Here is a 23,552-nt window from a genome sequence, read left to right as displayed (position 1 = left end):
GGCAAAATGCACGTTGTTTTCCAGCTGGGGATTAGGTGCAAAATGATGTCTGCTGAGGGAGGGTGTCTGGATGGCTCAGTGCTTTTACTTGACGAGCTCTCAGTCTGCTCGTTGTGCTTTGCTTGCTTTTCATCCAGTCTTTCCATGATAAGGACACGTTGTGTCCAAGTGCGGGCTGGCAGTGCATGAGATCTCCCCTGACGGCACAAAAACCTCTGCTTGGGAGGGCTGTGGCAGTGCCCACCTGGTTAGAGACGTGTACCCTCCACGGCTTCTCTTCCCCGCACGGCCCGAGCCTGCCTCCTGCCCCTTCGCTGCCTTCAGCTGCTCTGGAATTGCTGCTGGAAGCCGCTCTTTAATCCTTATTTCACCGGCAGCGGCTCTGCGTGCTGTCCCGGGGGCGCGGAGCTCCGGTGCGCGCTGCCCGCTCCCCGCACGGCGCGGGAGCCCCCGCCCGCCCCCGAGCGCCGCCGCTCCCCCGGTGGCCCCGGGCAGCGGGGCGGGGCGAGGCGAGCCCCCGGCGGCGTCCGTCGCGCCGTCACGTGGCCCCGCAGCTCCGCTCCCTCCGCGCTCCGCCATGGCTGCGGCGGCTGCCGCCGGCTCGGTGCTGCTCTGCCTGCTCGGCCTGGTGCTGCCCGGCGGCAGCACGCTGCACACCAAGGGCTCCGTGCCGCTCGACACCATCACCTTCTACAAGGTACGGCGCGGCGGGCGCTGGCGGGCCTGCCGGAGCGCTCGGTGGCCCGGGGGTGGGGCTGCTCCGGGCCGTGTGCTCCGCGGCCGGCGGCAGCCCCGGGGGCCGGGGTGCGGGAGGAACGCGGGGGGCACGGCGGGGCCGCGGGGCCGCTGCCGCCGCCACCGGCGCGGGGAGCGCTCGGTGCTGGCGGAGCCGCCGCGCCGCAGCCAATGGGAGCGCGGCGGCCGCGGCCGGCAGCCAATGGGAGCGCGGCGTATGCGGCCGGCAGCCAATCGGCGCGGTCCAAGTGGAGCCGAGCCGCGGGGTCCGGCCCGGCGGTACCGGCGGTACCGGCGCGGGCAGGTCCGGCCGCAGTCGCGGCTCCTCGGCCAGCGCCGGCCCGGACCCTGAGCACAGGGCCGCTCGGGGCCGGGGCTGTGCTGTCTGTGCCGGTGAGGGAGGGCAGGACCGTGCGGGAATAGAGTCGGAGGCGTGAGCGGGCGCTGCTCGGATGGTTTCACTTTTTCATCAAATAGCAACAGGCGCTTTGTTTTTTCACCTTTTTTTTTTCCCTTCAATTAATCACTTTGCAAGGAAGGCATCTTCCCAGGGCCTGGTGCGCTCCCCACCGGGACACAGACGGAGCCTGCAGCCACCTGTGCACACACAGATGTTGTGCAGTGCCTCAGCAGGGCTGGCGGAGCGCTGTGTAGGTGGGGAGCTGTGGTGCAACCTCAATCTGTTCGCTAGAACAAAGAGATTTTGCAAGGTCTTCTGCTGCATGGGTAAAATCCCTCAAGGGGTGACAGAATCCATTGCCAGGCTAATTGGAAAAGGCATCGTTTGTGCCGAGCAAGGTTGAAGTGAAGAGGAATCAATTAAAGTGTGAATTCTCCATTTCCTGAGGCAGTACAACACCTCCAGCATCTCCGCTGCCTCCCTGTGCCTCCTCTCCTAACCAAGAGTGCAGCTCTCATGCTGGGACACTTCAGAATTTGGCCTCTCTCCTCTTCATGTCCTGTTCTAAAATCTTTTAGCTGATCTTCTTCCAAGATGCCAGTCAGATTTGCAATGAGCAAATCTTATAATTAAAGGCATTATCAGATCCCCCAACCCTACCATGTACTATCTTTATCGTCTGGTGCAGGAATACAGACACCCAAAGCTCAATCTTTCCTCCACACAACAGTGAGTCATTTCTGAAAGGCCATAATTACATACAATTTCCATGCTCCTCTGCATCTCCCCATTGCACAGAGAAAAAAAAGGACAACAAAACCAACTTTTGGTGACTTGTAAATTGCTCAGACTTGAAGTGATCGAGTTTTGTTTTTTCCCCTTTTTTCTTCTTGTTTTAGGTTATTCCAAAGCATAAGTTTGTCCTTGTGAAGTTTGACACACAATATCCCTATGGTGAGAAACAAGATGAGTTTAAAAAGCTGGCGGAGAGCTCCAGCTCCAGTGAGGATCTGCTGGTGGCTGAAGTGGGAATATCAGGTGAGGAACTCTGAGTACGTGCAAGCAGTGTGGGCTGCTGAGGAGGGGATAAATTCCAGTGTGATTCCTGCAGGTTCTGAGGCAATTCTGGGGGTGGGGGGTGGATGTGAGAGTGGAGCTCCTGCCCTGGCTGAGCCTGGCTGTGCGTGGGAGAGCTGCTGATCCATCTGGGCTGGGTAATGAGGAGTCAGCCCACGCTGCTGAACTGCTGCCACCTCCTCATCCCCAGCAATTCTTGTCTTTTTTTTTTTTCCCTTCTTTGCTGAGAGAAACCTTTTTGTCCCACGTGAGGGAACAGAACTTACAAGAATCATGCTTTAGCCACAATCCTGGTCAGACAAAGAATATTTAATGTGATTAATACCATGCAGCAAACCCTGGGGCAGCACAGCAAGGGGTTGTTGCACTGTGGCTGCTCTAACTCAGTATGATTGTGACTGGATTTAAGAGAAAAAGAGTGAAGAATAGATCACTGTCACCTGACGTGCTCTGGCTTTGTAGGTTGAATTAAAAATTCAGGCTTCATTATCAAACTGTGAAGTTTTAACCACTCTGATATTTCTAAACATATGTGGAATATGCTAAGTAGCATAATTGAAATGTCTTTGTTTTCTGCCCTCAAGAATATAATTTATGTAAGATGAGTAAACATCTTGTAGCTTGGCATGCTGTCAGAACCAAATCATTCTCTGCACACAGAGAGGAAAAACTCTTATTTCACTGTAAAATCAGATAAAATCAATGGAAAGAGGAAAATAAGAGGAAAAAGGGCATTGATTTCCCACGGGGAGGACGGGGTTTATACAAAAGGTCCTGCCAATGTCTTACACTCTCACAGTCACAGCAAAACACCATTACAGTCTTTTTCTTTGGAAAAACCACCGAATGTTTGCCTTGCAGAAATGACCTAATGAGGTGATTTTATTTCAGCGTGCAGCATTTCCTTGGAACAGACTCCCCGGGGAATGGTCACAGCCCCAAGGCTGCCAGAGCTCAGGGAGTATTTGAGCAATGCTCTCAGGCCCAGGGTGGGATTTTGGGGTATCCTGAGCAGGGCTGGAAGTTGGGACTGCATGCTCCTTGTGGGTCCCTTCCAGCTCAGGATATTTTCTGGCAAACAGGTTATTAGGACGTGTTGAAGCACTGGCTACAAATATTTGTGTGGGAGGGAATCTTAATTTAATTTTTGACTAACCGTGCTTTTCTGTGTTTCGTTGTCCCTTGACAGATTACGGTGATAAACTGAACACTGAGCTGGGAGAGAAGTACAAGCTGGACAAAGAAAAGTTCCCTGTTTTTTACTTGTTCCAGGATGGTGACTTTAAAAATCCCTTACTTTATGGTGGTGAAATCAAGGCTGGGGCTATTCAGCGGTGGCTGAAGAGTAATGGCATCTACTTGGGGATGCCAGGCTGCCTGAAGGAGTTTGATGTGCTGGCCAGCAAATTTGTGAGCACCACAGAGAAATCTGAACGCCAGGCCCTCCTGAAAAAGGGGCAGGAAAATTTAGGAAAAGCAAAAGAAACGGAGAAGAAGTCAGCGGAGCAATACTTGAAAATTATGAGCAAGATCCTGGAGCAGGGAGAGGAGTTTGCTGCTAACGAAGTCACCCGAATCACAAAGCTGATCGAGAAGAACAAGATGAGTGATGGAAAGAAGGAGGAGCTCCAGAAAAGCCTCAACATCCTCACTTCTTTCCTGAAGAAGAATAGTGAAAAAGATGAGCTCTAATGTGTCGGAGAACTCTCTACAAGCTGTGAAACATTGTCAAGAGTCCTAACCAGTTCTCCTTAATGCAAGCAAACTTCTCGCTGACTTCAAGAGGGCAGCAGATTTCCTTCTGGGATTTTCAGTTTAGAAGATCAAGAGGAAGAAATTCCTTAAAAACACAGTATTCTAAAAGTTGGAAAAATCACCCAAGAGCAAGACACCAGTATTGTGTAATACTATTCAATAACTGTTAAAGCAGACAATAACAACAGCAAAAAAAAAGCTCTAGGTTGGCTGGAAGCTGATTCCTGGTGGTTTTTACAGCTGTTCCCTGGCTAACAAATAACAAACTTCAGTCTCTCATTCCATCTTACATGCTGGAAAAGGTACACATTGAGTGTCCTCTACATCCCCACCTTTCCCTGTCCATAATATCCTTGGGTTTTAATGCTTGTTAACCTACCCCTCATATGCCTTGTGTTGTCCCACTTGGGCTCTAAGTCTTGTTCTTACCTGTTGTTGACTAAACGACTCAGAGCTTCCTTTTCCTGCCTTTTTCTTTCATGGCTTCTGTCCCTGTTTGCTTTGGGTATCTGCCAAATGCTGGCAGTGAAGACAGTTCACAGCTTGCCCCTCATTTTCTGTCCAGAGCAGCTGTTTCATCAAATATTCTCCCGAAATCCTTTGTCATACCCTGACACAGTGAGTGAAGTGAGTTCTGAGCAAGGGCAGAGTCTCCTTGAGGTGCTATTACACTCAGTCTCACCAGTTTGTGCAAAAAATCAGGTTTTCACAGGTGAATTTGGATGAGTTTTCTTACAGTTGAAGAGGTGTTTTATCTGCCCAAGCTTCATGTTTTGCTAGCCTCCAGAAGCAATTGACACTGTCAAACTAAAGCCTCATCAGTATTTGGTAGTTCTAAATATTTGAAAATGAGGTCTTGTAGGAGGAAGCAGAAGTATTTGTGTCCTTAGAAGCATCATCTGTGTTACTTAAAAGGAGATGCCTAGTCCAAGGATCAGGTCAGTCCTCAGAACTGTGCAGTTCACTTTCTGTGGAATTCGGATGCCTCTGGAAGATGCTGAAGCCGTCATCAGGGTTATGGAGTTGGAAAGAGAAACACCCGTGAGTTTTAGCTTAAAAGTACACTTTAAACAAAACTGATTCCTGTGGGAGCTTTGCTGCCTTTTGAATCTTGGGGTGGGTACAAGGAGCAGGTGTTGCTGCGAGATAAAATGTATTAATAATGCTATAATAAAAAAAATTCCACTTCAGAGCTGCTTCTTAAACCACTTTATAGAGAAACTGCTGCCGACTCCGTGATTAGAGGAGAAGTCGTGAGTGCTCAGCCAGATGATGCCAGTTGGAAGCGAGGTGGGAGAAGCTGAGGATGTCCCTCGGCCCAGCGCTCTCTTTCCCTCAGGAGCGGCAGAGGAAGGATCTTGGCAGGGTGGGCAGTCCTTGGGAGGGCTGTGTGGAGATACCTCTGGCCTGGCTCAGTCCCGGACACCCTGAGGGAATCGTCTCCCGGGGTGCTGAGGGGAGCCGTTCTTGAAGCACAGACGGAGCTGTTCCCTGAGACTCTCAAGGGAGCAGCCCCTGATAGGAGATCAGCATTTGTGGGGACCGTGCCCTGGATCTGTGCAGGGAGCAGTCCCCGGGCTCTCTGAGGGGAGCGAGCAGCCCCGGGACGCTGCAGGAACCGTGCCCGGGCTCTCTGAGGGGAGCAGCCCCCGGGACGCTGCAGGAACCGTGCCCGGGCTCTGAGGGGAGCAGCCCCCGGGACGCTGCAGGAACCATGCCCGGCTCTCTGAGGGGAGCAGCCCCTGATAGGAGATCAGCATTTGTGGGGACCGTGCCCTGGATCTGTGCAGGGAGCAGTCCCCGGGCTCTCTGAGGGGAGCGAGCAGCCCCGGGACGCTGCAGGAACCGTGCCCGGGCTCTCTGAGGGGAGCAGCCCCCGGGACGCTGCAGGAACCGTGCCCGGGCTCTGAGGGGAGCAGCCCCCGGGACGCTGCAGGAACCATGCCCGGCTCTCTGAGGGGAGCAGCCCCTGACAGGATCAGCATTTGTGGGGACCGTGCCCTGGATCTGTGCAGGGAGCAGTCCCCGGGCTCTCTGAGGGGAGCGAGCAGCCCCGGGACGCTGCAGGAACCGTGCCCGGGCTCTCTGAGGGGAGCAGCCCCCGGGACGCTGCAGGAACCGTGCCCGGGCTCTGAGGGGAGCAGCCCCCGGGACGCTGCAGGAACCATGCCCGGCTCTCTGAGGGGAGCGAGCAGCCCCGGGACGCTGCAGGAACCATGCCCGGCTCTCTGAGGGGAGCAGCCCCTGACAGGATCAGCATTTGTGGGGACCGTGCCCTGGATCTGTGAAGGGAGCAGTCCCCGGGCTCTCTGAGGGGAGCAGCCCCCGCGCGCCCCCTCAGAGCCGCCGCAGCCCGCGCGCTCCGGGAGCGCCTCCCGCCGCCGGGCGCTGGTGACGTCCCGAGGGGGCGGGGCCGAGGCCCCGCGGGGTCGCCTCAGGGCGGCTCCGTGAGGGGAGCCCGGGGCGGCGGTGACCGAAGCGAGCCCGCCCACCGGGGCTCGGCCGGTTCTCTCCCCGGAGGGATGCGCGGGACACCGGTCCCCGGGACGCCAATCCTGCTGTTTGCCCAGGGCTCTTGCCCCCTCAGCCCCTCTCTGCGACCGGGCGCTCCCTGCAGCCGGCCCCGCCGGCGGGGGCCGGGCGCGGTGCGGCCCCGGGGCGGAGCGCGGGCGGTGCCCGCAGCCCCGGAGCGGTGCGGCGGCGGCGGCGGTACCCATGGCCCTGCCGGCGGAGGCGGACCGGCTTGATGGGGGCTGGCAGGAGGTGAGAGAGCCCCGCCGCCACCGGGACCCCTAGGGACAGAGGCTGCCTTCTCCCCGGGACATCGCTGTGCGCGTCTCTTCTCCTCCATCCCCTCACGGACCTTCCCCAGCCCTGTGCCCCGCTCTGTGCCCGGCGGCACCGGCAGCTCTGCACGATCCTCTCCCGGTCCCTGTCTCCGGTCCGTGCCGCTTATTGCTCCTCGGGACCCCGCTGTCCCCAGTCCCCGGTCCGTGCTGCCCCTCCCCGAGACCCGTCGGTCGCTGGTCCCTGTCCCTGGTCCGTGCTGCCCGCTCTTCTCCGGGACCCTCCAATCCACCTTCCCAGGTCCGCGCTGCCCGCTCCTATCCCGATCCCCGGTCCTTGTCGTTCCTCCCCGGGCTCCCGGTCCCCGGTCCGTGCTGTCCGCTCCTCCCCGCCGTCCCCGGGCGCTCCCGGGGCTGTGTCACCTGAGCTCCCTCCCGTCCTTCTCCCCAGGTCTACTCCGCGCTCCAGTGGATCCAGTTCACCATGGCTATGCTCAGGTACGACACGCTGCCCACGGAGTTACTGTCGCGAAGATGATTTTACCCAGAAAAGCAAAAAAAGAGAACTCGCGTCTCCCAGCGAGGCAGACGCGCTCCTGTTCCAACCTGTGCTTTGTTTTCTCAGCGTTGTAGGTTCCAGCTCAATTATTGCCTACGCCGTCTTCCAAAACGCAGTGCGGTCCCCCGAGGTAAGGTCTGAGCTTCTTTCTCCCTCCCTAACTCGTGGGGTCGGTCCCTGCAGGTGGGTCACACCTGTAGCACAGACCCTCTCCTAGGAGCAGCTGCACCTCTCAGGGTTATGTGGTTAAACCTTCTTTAATAGCTGTGAGGCAAAGGGCTTGCTAAGAATTGGGCTCTTTGTCTTGATAGGAGGTAAAAGGAGTGACCTTGAACCTGTGCTTCTGCAGGTTCCTTAGTCTCATGCTTTCTGCTGCTTCAGAAAAGTCCTCCAGTCATTCCTAGGAGCAGGGATTTCTTAGAGTGCCCTCCTCAGTGGGGCCAAACTCCTGGGGGGCTGAGGAGTTGTGCACAAAGCTGCTGAAGTGCCAATTTGAGCTGGCCCTGCGGAAATGCTTTCACAGGTGTTGATCTTGGGCTGTCTCTGAGGAGTTTCTCTGGGCAGGTGTGCTACTAAAACTGACCCCACAGCCCTCCATCCCATCCTGCCAGGCTTGGATGTCCACACGCAGTCCCTCTGTGTGTCCAGGACTTCCTGGGGGCAGTGAGTCAAGCTGATCCCTGCAAAGCTGGGATTTGCTATCCAGGGTTTGCAGGCTCAGCCTGGCCTGTGGACCACGCAGAAAGTCAGTGGAGCTGGCAGCAGCTGTATCTGTCCTTCTTCCATCTTCATGTTTTTTGTACATTGTGAGTTTGATCTGCAGTCCAGAGAAGGGGACTTCCAGGGAATTCATGGAGCAGAAGCAAGGGATGCAGGCAAATGACACATTGTTGGATGACACTGTGGGGAGGAGAACATGAGCCCATGTTTGCAGGGCAAATCCGTCCCACTTACAACAGGCAGAACCTTGCTCCCAGCCAACCTCCTGGAAATGCTGTGCCCAGCACATCCAGAATAAACTGTGGAGATCTCCACACATTCCCAGGGAAGAACGAAGGCTGGGACTTCACCTTAGTGCTGGGATGGAAAACCTGCTTGAGCCTGTGCTGCTCAAGGTGCACATCAAAGCCTCCTCCTACCACATCTGCACCTGAAAAGCTCCAGATGTGATGCCCTCCTGGGGTCCTCCCCTCTGGAATGATGTGGAGCTGGGGTTGCTGTGACTCAGCGGCCTCATCCCGTTGGTTTCCATGGCCGGCTCTCTCAGGAGCCCTTCTGCTCTCAGTCATGTGATGGGGCTGTGGCTTGGAGCTGCTCGTGAGCCACACATGGCTCCAGGTCACCACTGGCCCCTTCCTGCTCCAGAGGGTCCAGATGTTCCTGCTCAGATTATTTCTGCAAATCCGCATAGGAGGGCTGGATGCCAGCTGGAGGGACTGGTTTGCATCAGCCTCCCAGGCTCTTCTGCTGCCAGGGGAGATCTGGTGCTGGGTTTCAACAGTGACAAAATCTCCATGAACTTCCCCATCATCTTGTCCTCATGTCTCGGGTCTGAAGTGGAAGTTTGTAAACAAAGGGGCTGGAAGAGATCCATATCAAGGCTTGCCACAAACAGCTTATTCCCTGAGTCATGAGGACCCACAGCAAAACATTTAAAAATAAACAGCTGGAGGCTGGGAGGAGAAGGATCTTAGAAACACTTCCTTTCCTGCCCCCAACCTCAGAAATCAAATATTGCCTTCTGGAAGCTTGTTTTCTGTCTCTACGGGGTCAATAAAACCCTTCAGCCTGAGGTAAATCATTCCGAAGAGAGGATGGCAATAAAAGAACTCTCAGCTCAACAGGTTTGAGGAAGAACCCTCAGCTCAACAGGTTTGAGGAAGAAACCTCAGCTCAACAGGTTTGAGGAAGAACATTCAGCTCAGCATGTGCCTGGGCCATGGCCACAGAGCCAAATCCCCGTGTATGCCGCAGCTGGAGCTGCCAGGATGTAAATCATTACATCTTTGCAGTCTCTTCCTCTATTTTATAAATACCAGTGGTTATTTTCTTTCCCCTTTTGCAAGCCAGAGCTGTCCTTGTCCCTGTGTCACCTACTTCTTCATTCAGGTCTCTGCCAAAACAGCTTCTGGACCCACCAGCAGTGCCTTGCTCCAAGGGCACTTGTGCTGGAGAAAGAGGTCACCTGTTTGATTGCAAAAGTGGCTTCTTTGCTTATTTTAGAGCTGTTTGGTTTAACCTGCCTTGATCACAGTCTGGACAGTGCCCCCAGCTTGTCGTGCCAGGGCTTCATTTCTGCACCAGTGAGGAAAAGCCTGGTTAAAAAAAGGCATTTATGGATGAAATCAAATTAAAATTAACTCCAGATCTTTATGCTTCGTGCTCCTTCATGCCCTGAGGACAAATCTGGCTCAGTCAGGTCTACCTTAACTCTTATCAATCTTCCTAAGCTCTCTCTCATTGCACATGGGAACAAATATAACACGTGATGGGTGGCATGCATTTACTTCCAGGACAATATTGAGGCAAATCTCACCAAAATCCCAACTCCATGGAAAGAAATACAAAATCAAAGCCTCTGAAGCATTTCCATGATGTGTTTAGCATTATAATTTTCTGTAGGGAGAGAAAAAACACCACAATTTTCTCTCCTCGATGCTGAAAATGAGGTACCAAAGGCTTCAATTAAGAGTGTAGGTAATTAGGCTGCTTTTCCAGAGTGTCTGCTCTCCCACTAACAAGGGAAATGTTGGCCAGAATTTTGCACAAATGTTTTCCTGCAGTGTTTACAGTCCTGGCCAGTGTGTGCAAACTGGAAATGGGCTGGAAACTGTTGTTAAAGGAGACGTGATTCCTTTCCAGCAAGATGCAGCAGAGACTAATGGCTCTCAGTGGAAATTAATCCAGCATGTAAAATAAACCCAGCCTAAGCCACCATCTGAAATGACATGGAACACATAGAAAAATGTTTTGTTTAAGTCGTTCCAGACCTGAGGAAGGGTTTGTGTTTACCAAAAGTTTGATTTCTGTGTGTTTATTTAAAATATGACATCTCCCTGCCAACCTGTCCCATTCTGCAGAATTGTAACATGATGGATATTTGGGATATTTTCTGTAAGTTTTGGTGCTGCTCTTGGATCCTGTGGCAGGAGTGGTGCTTGGAGTAGGGAATGTGTATTGGAACAGCTCCTGAGAGCACAAATCCATGTGGATTTTCCCTGCAAGGAAAGTTGTCTCACCAGAAGAGCTGGGGCTGACAGTGTTCAGATAACACCAGATAACCTGGTATTGGTGTCTGAGCACAATTAATCTTTCTACCATAATCAGTGTAGGAATTTTAAAGGACTGAAAATGAGTAGAGGCTGAAAAGTTTTCATCTGGTAACTTTTCTTTGAACTCTCTTGTCTGTGCAAGTAGAGGAGACTTTTTATTGAAGTTCTCAGGGTTTGCTGTAGGTGAATTGACTGGTCTCAGCAATGCTGTCACAGGTGAAATCATCCCTCCACAAAGTGCCACTTATGCTTCACTTCCCCTCAATTAAGGCTTTCAAAATAACTTTGCATTGGGACACTGTTTTCTACTGAAAGACTTTCCTCACCTGCAGAAAAACCTTTGGGAGGCTGTATTGAATATCCTTATGTCTGATAACAGGGTAAAACTCAGCTGGGGTAGGGGTGTGGGAGGGCTGTGACTCCACTCACACCTGCTGAGCCTTTTCCCTTTTCCCTTTTCCCTTTTCCCTTTTTTTCCCTTTTCCAGGTGCGTCCACTTTTCTACCTGAGCCTCTCTGATCTGTTCCTGGGCCTGTGCTGGCTGGCTGGGGCCCTGCTCTACAGCTCACCCACCTCCCAGCAAGACCTCATCTGCTACAACCTGCAGGCCACGGGACAGGTGAGTGGCCTTGGCACCACATTCAATAATTAAACTTGTAATTTGTCGTAATTAACCTTGCTGGCAAGCAGAGAGTGGCCGTGGGGGCTGTTTCTAGCCAAGGTTTAGCAGATCTCCTGGCTTTGTGTGGAAAAGGGAGATGAGGACACCGGGGTTGAGGATCCTCTGGTGTGTGAGAAGAAAAGAGAAGGTGGGAATTTGTGGTTCCTTGTGTGAAATGAGCAGATGGGGCTCGGTCTCTTTCCCGTTGGATCCGTGCCCATGGATCTCTGTGCTCTCACATGGCAGCTTTTCCATTTCTCTCCCTCCAGCCTGGGTGGGAACAGACACATTCTGTGACTTTCTTGAGCTCAGATTTAAATTACTCCCATCAACATCCCAGTTCTTGCTCTTCCCAAGGATCCTCCATCAGCACAAGCTCAGCCTGTGTCCCCTGGACTCAGCTGCTTTCCAGCTGATTCCTTTGGGGAATGTGCAGTAGGGTGGGTGAGCACTGTTCCCCTGACAGTTTGCTGTTGCCTCACCCAGTTCCCATTTCAACACCAGGAAATCTCAGCTCTCAAAAACCTCTGCAGGGTCAGGGCTCATAAATTATGATCCCTGTAATTAATGATTTCCTTTTAAAGGGGCTTTTGGAAGCCTTGATGGAAGGCTTGGGGAGCTCCCTGGGAGTGTGGTGCTACCCACAACTGGGAACTGAATGTCCTGGTGGAACAGCAGCATCCAAAGCTGGAAAGGATCTCCATGTGCAGGTGCAGGATGGAATTGTCCCTGCTGTTGTGTGTCTGGGGATGAGCTCCTGCAGCCCAGTGTTGTTTCAGCAGCAGTTTTTGGGGGTACAGATGTGTTGCTGAGGTGAGAGCAGCTGTTCCACTCCAGGCTCATCTCTGGTCCCTTCAGCTCTGCTGGCTCCACAATATGTTCATGTTGAGAGAAACAGAGAGGTTTGGGTAACTTAGCCACTCAGGAATGACACAGAACAACATCAAAGGTGTTTGCAAGGTGATGGTAAATGGGAAAATGAGGAGAGCTTGGGAGACATATTTAGAACTGGAAGTTGGAAGGAGCAAGCAAGGTTGAGGCTGCTCCTGAGCTTTTTCCCTTGCCTGGGGGACAGCTGTTTAAGTTGGTGAGATCTTTTCATGGCCTGAAGAAGGCAATTTGTAGTACTAGATGATAAATAGGTTGGCTATAGAAAATATGCCCATAATTTCTCCGCTCCCTTGCACTTCTGGTTCTTTTCTGCCCTCACTTTTTTCCAGCCTGTGGCTGTGCTTCTCAGGGACACCAGCACAGGATGGGACATGGTAGGAGCTTTGTGTTCAGCTGGGTGGGCAGAGCTGGCCTTGGGCCAGTCCCTCCAGGACAGGGCTTGTGGTGGGGTGTGCAGTCACACCCTGACCTCAGCCAGTGTCCCCTGGCTCCCCTCCTGTGTGCCACCACCAGTCCCCACAGCACAGGGTGGCAGAGCCGGATTGTGCCTGGCAAGAGCTGGCGCTGCTGTTTGCTCTGGGAGAAATTAAAACAAACTGAGCCCTTGCCATAGCAACCTTTCCCCCAGGGCACATGACAGTGCAGGACCTCCTCACCCAACACCCTGCAGTGCCCTTGAGAGGTGGGAACACCTTGTGCATAACAAGGAGCCGGTAACAGGTTGAACCAGCAGATTCTGAAGAGCAGGAGGGATCTGGGAGCTGATGGAATGAGTAAATAAATGTCTCACTGTGCTTCTGGGTGTCTCACAAGCACCTGGAGCTTCTCTGCACACCAACACCCGGAAGGTGTCGGATGTGCTGCGGTGAGGACGGGCAGGGACAGCCCAGCAGTGGAGTTTGCAGCCCTTGCAGAGGCTCACACTGGAGTCCTTGTGATGTGTCGAGGCACTGCCTTAGGAGCAGGGCAATATTTTGCTTTATTCAGGCGGTTTGCCATTATTTGTCACCACCATGTTGCAGTGGATGGAGCTGCTCAGTGTCCAAACTGTGCCATAAAAGAGGAGAGTGCTTTGTTTCTTGGATTTTCCCTCTTTCAGCCCCAGAGCTTTGATTGATATGAATGTAAATACTGCTCCCTTTGCTGTCCCTCGTTCTCTCCTCCTCCTGCATTGCAATAATAAAGTCCAGTATAGATATTGTGGTTATAATTGCACAACTCCCCCACGTTCTTCCAGTTCAGTTCCAGTGGCCTAATAATGTCCTGGCAGGCTCTGCTCATGCTGGGCAGCACAATGGGAGCCACACAAGTGTGATAATGAGGGATTCTTGTGTCTGTGCTTTATCTCCTCATGGGCAGTGCTGCAGGACTGTCCCTAGCCCCAAAGCTGGGGCTCAGGAGAGCAGAATTCCCTTCCTGCTGGCACCTTCACAAGTGGCATTTGGGTCCCTGTTCTAGAAGGCAGCTCTGACATTTCATGAGCCTCTCCCAGGCATCCTCAAGTGCAAGAGAATGATCCTTGTGGACCGTTTTGGCCTTCTCTGGAAGTAGCTGGAAAAGGGCAACAACCCCTCATTAAAACTCATTTAATGAGCTGGAAAGTCACTGCAATGTTCCTGTGGCAGCCCTTGGACTCAGCCTCTTGAGCCAGCCAAGAGCATTCACAGCCTCGGTGAAGAAGGCCAAGTTTGTTTAGTGACCACTTTCCCAGCCATGGATGATTCCAGGGTGGCAAACCTGTGCTCCTTATCCTTTTTGGCAAAGGATAGCAAAGCCACAGAAAAAAAAAGAAATTCCCTTGCCCAGCCCTTCCTCTTTGCCACTGAAATTTGTGTTTCCCATGACAAACACAGCACGTGTTTGTCATGCATGTGCCTGGTCTGATTAGGCAGCCTGGAGCAAGCATGAATTTGGAAACAATTTTGGTTAAGATTTGGGGGGATTTATAGGAAGTTTTAGATAATTGGACTCATCTCAAGCTGGAATTAAAGGCTATGAAATTCCCAGTGTTCTCTATCTTTTCTTTTTCCCACTGAGGAAGAAAAGGGGTTTTGGGATGTTAACTCAGGCTGAGGGCAATCAATATCTGCCCTCGCATTCCTCTTGAAATATCCAATTGTTTTCTATTTCCGTGAATTCTCTGCGAAGTGAGCTCATTATGCAAGAAGCAAATCTAAATGTCACATCTGTGCTGTTTCCTAATGGGCGTAGCATTAAGAGAGTCCAAGTGCTTCTGAAACCCTCATTGCCAGGCTCTGAGCCAAAAAAAAAGAGCCATATCACAAAGATTTTTATTTCTAAGACAATCGTGCTGTCAATAGTTCTCCTGTCTGAGGCCAAAGTGAAGCTGCTTTTGTGTGGTTTAAAGTGGGAATCTCCAACCTGGCTCTTCCCAGCTGGATGTGAGCAGAACACCTTTTGCAGGAGTTCATCATCCTGCCTCTGTTCCGTGGGATTTGGGAGGAACTAAACATGCTACAGGAATTGTTATTCCAGGATTGAAATGCTGGTTTTATTTCTCAGATATTCTACGTGGCCTCTTTTCTCTACACTGTCAACTACACCTGGCACCTGTACATGGACCTCAAGGTGAAATACAACCAGAACCTCTTCAGGGTGCCCCCCCAGGTGAGTGGGGCTGGTGTAAAGGCTGGGAACAGGACACAACACTCAGGAAAACCCTCCCTGCATTGTGGCTGAGCAAATACATCACACCCCCTGTGACCAAAATCTCTCCTTGCATTTAATTCTCCCTCACACCTAAACAGGAGGCACCACCACTGGGGAATACTCCAGGTATTCCTGGAAGATGGCAAATTCCTTATGCAAGGAATGTGCTTCTTTCTCTTCCCAACAAACCCATCAGCCCCACTGCCCTACACAGCTTCCCCAGATGTTTGCTGTGCACAGCAAACTTTATATCCCAGATATTCCATCTGGAAGTTCAGGAGCAGCAGGTTCAGCTGCTGAAATGCTCTTTGGAAGCTGCTTCCTGTGAATCAGGGGCTGTACAGAAATAATTTAATTAGGTTTTTTGGATTTTGCAGGTTGTAGATTATGCAAGTTGTGTTGGCCGAATAGCAACGATCTTGTCAAGGTAAGATTTCACTCTCCCTGGCAGAGGGTGTGGATTTGGTAAGAGTTAATTCTCCCTGGCAGGAGGATGTGGATATGGTAAACTGCAGTTTACCAAATCCTTGCTTCTTACTCATTTTGAAGCAGGTTTTACTAAAAAAGCTGTAAAGCTCATCATTAACAGCACAGCGACCTCATGAACGCAGAGTAAGAGGATTTTTTTCAACCAAGTTAATGATAACTTTATTAACTGGATATGGTTTTCCAGAAGGCTTCCCTTTACCAATGATTAGCCTTCACAAATGAAAGCCCAGATGCTGGTAAAGCTGATAAAATACTTCTCCAGAGCAGTACCAATAGAAACAACTTTAAAGTCCTCTGTATGATGGGAGAAAAACCAAGCAGTGCAATAACCCATGACTGTCCTTTCTCCTCTCAGCCTGATCCCTTTGCTCCTCATGGTGCCGGTGTTTTGCCTGGGCAACAGCAATAATTGCTACCAGAACTTCAGCCAGAAGCACGGGTGAGCCTCTCCTCTCCTGTGGCCCTGCCCCGGGGCTGCTGGGGGTGGGCAGGAGCTCAGGCCTGTGTTCTCTGTGCCCCACAGGTGTCTCCTGATGCACACGGAGGTGGCCGAGCCCCCCAGCGAGCCCCAGAGCCCCAGCGGCTCCGTTTGCCGCGCGATGCATTTCTACGGCATCGGCGTCTTCCTCGTCTCCTTCCTCATCAGCTTCGTGGCCATCCTGGTAAGGCTGCTCCTTGCATGGCACCAGAGGTTGGGCAATCATGGAATCATGGAAGGGTTTGGGTGGGAAGGCATCTTTGGCTCATCCAGTGCCACTCCCTGGGCAGGGATACCTTTCACTATCCCAGGTTGCTCCAAGCCCCATCCAACCTGGCCTTGGACACTTCTAGGCATGGGGCAGTTTTCAATCCATTCCCTCCTGTCTGCTCACTCTGTGCCTTTGGTAAATAGGGCAGGGGAATAACTGTGTGGTGCTGCTTCCCTTTTTGAGGGGTTGGTACGGGAGGGAAAACGTCACTGTGCCACCAGATAAATCCATCTGGAGTCCTGTGTTCTGTCAACCCATTCCAGAAATACTTAGCAGGATTTCAAAGGCTTGGAGCTTGGCAGAAGAGGTCACCTCCTGCATGGGTCAGCAATGGTTGGACTCCATGATCTTAGAGATCATTTCCAGCCTAAACAATTTAATGATTTTAAAATCAATTTAGAGTCCTCAGTTTAGAAAAGACAACGTGCAAAGCAACACCTCCCAGGAGGTGAAATCCTCTGCAGGATTTCAATGCTGTGTGAAAAGTTTGGACAGACTGGGATCCATCCTGGATGAACCCAGCAGATCACAGCCTGTACAATAACATTTGGCTGTTCTTTTCCAGGTTATCCTGAGCCAGGCCCGAGGACTGTACAAAAGGTTTGTGAACTCCACAGGATTCCTGGGGGATCAGCAGTGGGCCATGATTAAGATGGTGGAACAACGAGTGGTTTTCTACCCCGTCGCCTTCTTCTGCTGCTGGGCCCCAGGTGAGCAGAGAATTCCTCCCACAGCATCCCCCCATGGAACCCCAGAGAGCCGGGGTTAACTTCACCCTCTCATCCATCCCTTTCCACAGCTGTCCTCCTTGGAATGCTGAAACTCACTGCTTCAACAACCAGCAAAATCTACATGGCTCTGCTGATCCTGCAGGTAAATGTCTCCTCCTGGGCCCTGCCTTCTCACCTGGAGTCTCCTGCCCTGCATCCCTGTGGATGCAGCTGGACAAGGATCTCTGCTGTGTGAGCCCAAGTCTGATTTGTGCTTTTGCCTGGCAAAGGTCTTGGTTTGGTGGTTTATGTTTTACACAAGCTTGAAAAGGTCTCAGTCCCCAAAATCCCAGCACCACGACAGTTTGGTGGTGAACACGGTGCTGGGTGGGTGTTTGGGCTTGGTGACCTCAAAGGTCTTTTCCCACCTCAGTGATTCTGTGGTCATGGAAATTGTAGCAAATAGGACTAGAAAGGATCCCCAGAAACTGGGGGTTTTTTTCACCCATGTCTCTAAGTTTTCCCTATGTCCCTAAGTCTCCAAATGTGATTCCTTAATAACACTTGTCCAGCTCCTTCCTGTGCCTGAGGCAGAAGTTAGACATTTTATTAAATTATATACTTTTTATATTTATTTAGTATATAAATATATTTTATATATATTCTATATATTCATTAAACATTTATTAAAATAACACAAAAATAAAATTCACACGGAAGATAAGCTCCTGCTGGCAGGGGGAGGTTTTCCAGGGATCCCGAATCAGATCCCTGATTGCTCCGTGCTCTCTCCCAGGCTCTCACCGCAGCTTCCCAGGGGCTCCTGAACTGCCTGGTGTACGGCTGGACCCAGCACGCGTTCCTGTCGCTGAAGCGCGGCTCCCGCAGGGATGTGGACACCCAGACACCGCTGCTGCGCTCGCAGAAGAAATTCTACTCCAGCACGGCCCCCTCCGGCCCGCCCGACACCGCGGGCTGCTCCTCCACCGTGCTGTGATGCAGCCCCGCCTGCCAGGACAGAGGCAGAGCCCTTGGAATTCCTCCAGAGCCGCGATGGAACCGTCCCGGGGACAGCACAGCGGGGCTGGCACAGCCAGCTCGCTCCGTGGACACAGTTATTTATTTGATGGATTCTTTCAGCGTGGTAAATCTTTAGTCCAGACTTTCTCTTCCTGGAAATACCCCTAGAAATGTAGCGGCTCAGAGACCCAGTCCAGCTCCTCAGAGGTTGGGCAGAGGATGTTTTACTTTGTTTTATTTCTCCAAGTCGTTGCCTTTACAAATTAACAGTAAAGCAAAAGGAGTATTTTTCAATCTCTGCCTTTCAATTCACTCTAACCATGAGAATTTGCACCACCCTAAGAACCAATTGCAAGGAGTGAAGAATTGGAAATCAGGACAAAACCTGCCTGGAATTTCTGAACATTTCCCTTCCCTTCTTCCTGTCAACTCCTGCTCAGCCACAATACTCCCAAAAATCAGCTGCTTCGACCCTGTGGAGCATCTCTCATGAACCAGGTGAGCAGGACTTAGTCTGAATCTCTCTTTGCATTTCCAGATGTCCTCATGAATTATTTACTGAGGTCCCACCATTCTAGAGGAAATAAACCAGATCTTAAGCTATGTTGAAAACAACTCTTTCTTTTCCAACAGCTTCACTTTTTGGGTCCAACCCAAATTTTTCTCATAGCAGGTTAGACAAGAAGAGGAAATACTCCAGCCTTGTGTAATTAACTTACACAACATAACTGTGTAAACTCTGAGTAAGTCACACAAGAGCCCTGGAAGTTTGGTCAATGACTTATTTTCTCCTACAGTGTGAAACAATTCAATTTTGCTGTACTACAGGATAAAAACAAGGTTTTCACCCATCTTCTTCCACCTGGTCCTCCAAATCCTCCCCTAGTCCCCAAGTGTGGCCATGGATGACTCGGTGTTTCTCCAGCCCCGCTTCAAAGGCAAATATTCCATGGGGAGGGTGGGATCCCTGCCCTGGCACTGGCAGGGCATGAACCACGCCCAGCCTCATCCCAGAGAGCCTCCTGCGCCCTCCTGGCACTGACCCCGTTTGTGGAGCCGGTGCAATTTGTTTAAAAGGGGATTAAAGCTTCCTAAGTGATGGAAGATTACCCTGGAAACAACGATTGGATTGCTGGTGGGCCATCAGAGCTGGCAGTGGGTGCTGACACGTTCCCAGCGCTCCTCAGACAGCTCAGCCTTCACTCAGTGTTTGTTTGAGGGGTTTTCTTGCTGGAAGAGCCATTCCCTGAGCACTCCCAGCGGGGTTGGCTGCTTTAAGTGCTCCCGGGAAATTATTCCCTCAGTCCCTTTCCCAATCTGGATGCCCCGAGGGTCACTCACCACCCAACTCACTCTGAACTCCTCAAAGGCACCGAGAGAGGGAAATTCTCTTACAGGAGGGAGCCTGAGCCCTCACAACGGCCCCATCTTGTGTCCTGAAATGCGGGACAAGGCTGTGTCTGGTTCCTGTCACCAGGTCGAGGATAACAAACCATTGCAGAGGCAGGAAGGGTCCAAGTGCCACCCCAGGCTCGGTGGCCAGCAGGGTGAGGGGAGGCACTCGCTGCTCCCTGGAAAAGCACGGGGCCAGCAGGAACAAAGGCAGAGCCATTTCTCACCACCCACCTGCAAGGATCAGCAGCCCACAGGAACTGGTTCCCATTTCCAGCGTCCCTGAAGACAAAAGGACTCATCCCTCCCTTCCCTGACTGCCCTCAGGGGTTAACTGGGAGCACTGGGCAGGTGCTGCTGCCATCTGATGGAAAGCTGGGCTTAAAAAAGGCAATTTTGGGTTCTGTTGCCAAGCAGAGCCCAGGATTTCCTAGGGATTGATCCAGCCTCTCCTGTCAGTCACCATTTCATCTCAGAGCCTCATTCCCATGGATATGGAGGTGGGATGAGGGGCTGGGGGTGGCAGAATAATGGAATCATGGAATCTCTGAGGCTGGAAAAGCTCTTTAAGACCATCAAATCCAAAAATTAACCCAGCACCACTGTGTTCACCCTAACCACATCCCCAAGTGCTGCATCCACCCCTTCTGGACACTTCCAGGGAAAAGAAAAGCAGGGTGGCAGCAGAATCCTGCTGCTGTTCCCTCCCGCTCCTTCCTTCTCTCCTACAGGGATCTGGGAACCAAACAAAATCAGCCAGGAACTGTTGAGTTTAGTAAAATCATTTATATACAGGATGGGTAATATTTACAATGTAATACTGATCCAAAAGGAACTAACAGGGAACACTGAGAAGGAGGAATGAGAACATTTTAACACACAGGAGTTAAACATGGGGACAGACTCAGCTTTCCAAAAGAAAATCCAGAAGTAATGACAGCAAAACTTCGACGTGTTGCTATTTCCAACCAAAATCTCTTCCACTAATCAGGTTCTCCTAATTTTAATATACATAGAAAAGCTTCAAATAATCAAGTCACAGGAGAAGCCAGTTATACAGAAAATTTTGAAAAGGTCAAATGATTTCAGAGCTTTTTCTTCACTTAAATAAAATTCTAAAAAAAACCCCAAAACCCAACAACCTCCAGAGCTTTCCCACTTATTTTTAGTGTTTGTACAAAGAAATTCTTCTTTGATCCCACACTTCCAGCTCGAGATATTTACAATATTCACAGTCTGCTATAAAGCATCAGTAGATTTATTACTAAGTCAAACCTCAGAGAATCCAGACAAGCACTTGCTTCAACTGAAAAATAAACTAAACACAGGAAGGAGAAAGTCAAATGCTACTTTCAAACACATAACTGAATCCATTAAAGTCACTGAACTTTGAAATGTAAAAGAACTTTTCTAAGAGTAAAAAAAAATCAACTTTCTTATAGAAACAAAATCATTTGACCTTGAGTCTTCAAATTGTGTTTTCTTAATCTGTCTCTCCCCTCTGCATCAGATCAGGCCCTTCTTATTTATCACAAACAAAAAAATGTAGATTAAATCCATCAAAAGCAGTTCCTTGTGGCAAAAAGCCCTTGGAAATTTGTACAGATGTTCCCACCTTGGGATCAGCAGCACTTAAGGGATGAAGAAAAGGAGGAATCTTCTAAAACACATCAGATCCCACCTTTCCCCCTGACTGCACTTCCAACAAATTCTGGCTCCCAAAAAACTGCTTGAGGATTTTCCTCCTGGGAGGACAGAGTCACAAAGGACTTTTGGAGGGGATTTTTTGCTCTGCCGTTCTAACAAAGGTGATTTCCTTGTTTCCATCTCTATATGCCACACTTGAAAGTTTCCATTTCCCAAAAAAAATACAGATTTCAAGTTCAAAATGAAACCATTTCAAGACATGACCTAGAATTAGAGCAAGGACAGAAATGCACATAACAGGGCTTGGTGGTACAGCCAAAAAATGACAAAAACTCTCAATTTTTGCTAATTCTCTTCAGTTTTCATCAACGAGTCAGTGCACAAATATTCCAGGTAGTGTCAGAGGTACAATTCCAGCTCACACAAACACTCCCTGCTCCCATCAGAGGATGGATAAGCAGGGACTGTTCTCACCCTGCAACAAACCAAGCATTGGAAACTCCACAGGATTGAGGAAAGCTGACAGAGAACAGGAAACAAAGCATCTCCTTCATGTAGAAAAAAACAAATCACTGTTTAGAAAATTGTATAGAAAGAGTCAGACACTGCTTTGCCATCCAGCTAAAGCTGCAAGGAAGTTTTGGTATAGAAAAGAGATAAAAAAAAAGAACAAGGCTGGACTTGTGCAAGCGAGAATTGGGAGATTCATGGCTCAGGTTTGTCAATGTAAACCCAAAAATGGATGAGCTGTGAAAGACAACAACGTTCAGGAGTGGTCACTGATGGCCCTGGGTTGGCACTTCAGTCTGCAGACCAAACTCACCCGATGTCTGCACGGATTTTGGTACCAAAATAGCTCTATAAAAAGCCTCCGCCCGATCTCGAAAGAAAGAGAAGCAGAAAAAGGTAGAAAACTAGAACTATGTACAGATTCTTGCCATTGGTTTGCTTGATCTGGGTTTAAAAAAGCAGCTTTTGGAGCCAATGTTCCAGACTAGAGTAAGAACCTGCCCTGGGGAGGCGGCCAAGGAGCAGCCCTGCAGTTGTGGCTCCCCTAAGGAGGAGCTCAAAGGCATCAGAGACGGAAATTTGGGCTCCAGAGACAAATCCCAGGGGTTCCCCAGAGCTCTGGGAGCCTGCCAGGGAGCAGCTCTGCCAAACAAGAGGACAAGACAGAACCCAAGCCTTGGATCTTCTAGGAAGGGAAGAACGGGAATATGGGGGTGGATCCCAAACAAACCAACCCCAGGCTGGTCTCAGCCCGTAGAAGATCCCACCATGGAAATGAAAATAATTTGTGCATAAGAACTTGAACATTCTTCTGTTCTGCTATTGGACAAGGTGAGAAAAAGAAGAGTTTTGTGCTGAATGGCTGGTTCAGCCATAAAAAAAAAGCTCTGAGGAAGATGAGGAGGAAGAAAGAGAGGAGGTTAAGCCTTAAAGAAGGTCTGAGGGAGATGGGGAAGACGACAAAAAAAGAAAGTCACTGCTCAGAACTGAAAATTTCAGCAAGCACATGGCCTCAGATGCCTGGGAAAGGCACCAAGCCAAATTGAAGGATATTTAATTGATTTTTCTCTACCTAAAGACCTGGAATTTAGGTGCCATGGGGAGCTGTGAATTTGCATTTCACAGCACTTGCTTCAAGTACTCACTGAGCAGGGGCTTGAGAAACTGTGGCTCTCCTTCGCATACAGTCACTGCAGGGGCTGGATGTGGCAGGTGAAAGGCAGCTTCTGCAACTGGTTATTAAGAAAAAGAATGGTTTTTAACAATAAAATCCACCCCATCTGGGGGGCTCATGATTAACAGTACATAAGTGATCATATATACCTCAAGGAACTGAGTTTTAAAAAAATATTACAGTACCAATGATTTTTTTTTTTGTATCTACAACTATACAGCATTTTCAAGCAGTATGGAAATTTAATGAAATAATTATGATTTATTAATTTACATAAAAATACTTTTTACAGTTAAAGAATAAATCTTAAATGGTAAAAAAAATAAGATTAAGAAGCTCCAGCTATTGAGAGTCGTGGGAGTTTGTCTGCTCTTCAATCACTTGTTTTACAATTTCTGCCAGTTTTAGTCGATCCACTTTGTCTGTGAATCCTCTGCCTGGAAGGGAAAAAACAGGGAATCAGCTGGGCACAAGGAAAGCAATCCCAGCTGGAATTAAACAATGTTCATACACACTTAGGGCAACAGCAGCACAGGATCCAAAATGAAATTACAGACCACAGCCAACACTTTCACCCCCATTTTGGGAACACCAGTTCTGACAGAAGGGATAAAAGTGTCAAAACCCGAATCAGCCCAAATCCAATAAATGTGGGGTTATTTCCACAGCAGGTCTGTGCATTCCCTGTGGGAGGGCAGGGATTCTCACCATTCCAGCTGAAGCTCTGCAGGGTGTCTCGCAGCAATTTGCACTCCCTGTTGTATTTCCAGGCCTCCTGCATCACTTCATTCAGCTTCTCATCTTCATTCTCTCCTGTTTGGGACAACAAAGGGACACGGGAGGTTTGGCCTCGTGCCTCACTCAGGGCTCAGCAAACTGGGCAGTTCTTCCTGCTGACCCCACACAAACCAGGAAATGGCCTTTAAACCAAATATTCCTGTTTGAAAGTTCTTTTAACAGCTCTGCATGTCACTAAAATTCCACATGAACCTAAATCCCAGCTCAGAGGCTGCCCAGGAGCTTTGTTCTTCCTTCCTCACCACTGACACAGACCC

At 50.4% G+C, this 23,552-nt stretch overlaps 3 protein-coding genes across 4 annotated transcripts in view; 2 read left to right on the top strand and 1 right to left on the bottom strand.

The window, feature by feature from the left end:
• The first annotated feature begins 530 nt into the window (after positions 1 to 530).
• On the top strand, positions 531 to 5,157 carry ERP29 (endoplasmic reticulum protein 29). The gene is made up of 3 exons (XM_063415595.1): positions 531 to 697; positions 2,035 to 2,173; positions 3,402 to 5,157. Exons 1-3 carry the CDS (start codon positions 578 to 580, stop codon positions 3,902 to 3,904), a joined length of 762 nt encoding a protein of 253 aa, XP_063271665.1. The 5' UTR covers positions 531 to 577; the 3' UTR covers positions 3,905 to 5,157.
• Positions 5,158 to 6,363: 1,206 nt separating this feature from the next.
• On the top strand, positions 6,364 to 22,057 carry TMEM116 (transmembrane protein 116). The gene is given in 12 exon segments (XM_063415643.1): positions 6,364 to 6,668; positions 6,670 to 6,730; positions 7,205 to 7,251; positions 7,379 to 7,442; positions 11,072 to 11,203; positions 14,660 to 14,764; positions 15,184 to 15,233; positions 15,651 to 15,734; positions 15,819 to 15,957; positions 16,610 to 16,754; positions 16,844 to 16,917; positions 17,551 to 22,057. Coding segments are annotated over 12 exon segments (1,281 nt in total). The 5' UTR covers positions 6,364 to 6,489; the 3' UTR covers positions 17,752 to 22,057.
• The window catches only part of MAPKAPK5 (MAPK activated protein kinase 5), a 19,372-nt gene continuing 15,757 nt past the window's right edge, over positions 19,938 to 23,552 (bottom strand). For both annotated transcript variants that reach the window (XM_063415645.1, XM_063415646.1), the window contains exons 13-14: positions 23,206 to 23,310; positions 19,938 to 22,934 (exon numbers count right to left, since the gene is read on the bottom strand). In XM_063415645.1, the coding sequence (XP_063271715.1) occupies positions 22,840 to 22,934; positions 23,206 to 23,310 (200 nt within the window). In that variant the 3' untranslated portion in view covers positions 19,938 to 22,839. The remainder of the gene's footprint in view (positions 22,935 to 23,205; positions 23,311 to 23,552) is intronic.

The sequence above is a fragment of the Prinia subflava genome, chromosome 19 (assembly GCF_021018805.1).
Source record: "Prinia subflava isolate CZ2003 ecotype Zambia chromosome 19, Cam_Psub_1.2, whole genome shotgun sequence".
Lineage (NCBI taxonomy): Eukaryota > Metazoa > Chordata > Aves > Passeriformes > Cisticolidae > Prinia > Prinia subflava.
This window is presented reverse-complemented; position numbering and strand designations above follow the sequence as displayed.

Bases quoted from the DNA above. Each gene is read 5' to 3' on its own strand.
- ERP29 (XM_063415595.1), top strand. From the start codon at position 578: ATGGCTGCGGCGGCTGCCGCCGGCTCGGTGCTGCTCTGCCTGCTCGGC. The intron at 698-2,034 runs GTACGGCGCGGC...TTCTTGTTTTAG, and splicing joins ACACCATCACCTTCTACAAG to GTTATTCCAAAGCATAAGTT. The intron at 2,174-3,401 runs GTGAGGAACTCT...GTCCCTTGACAG, and splicing joins GGCTGAAGTGGGAATATCAG to ATTACGGTGATAAACTGAAC.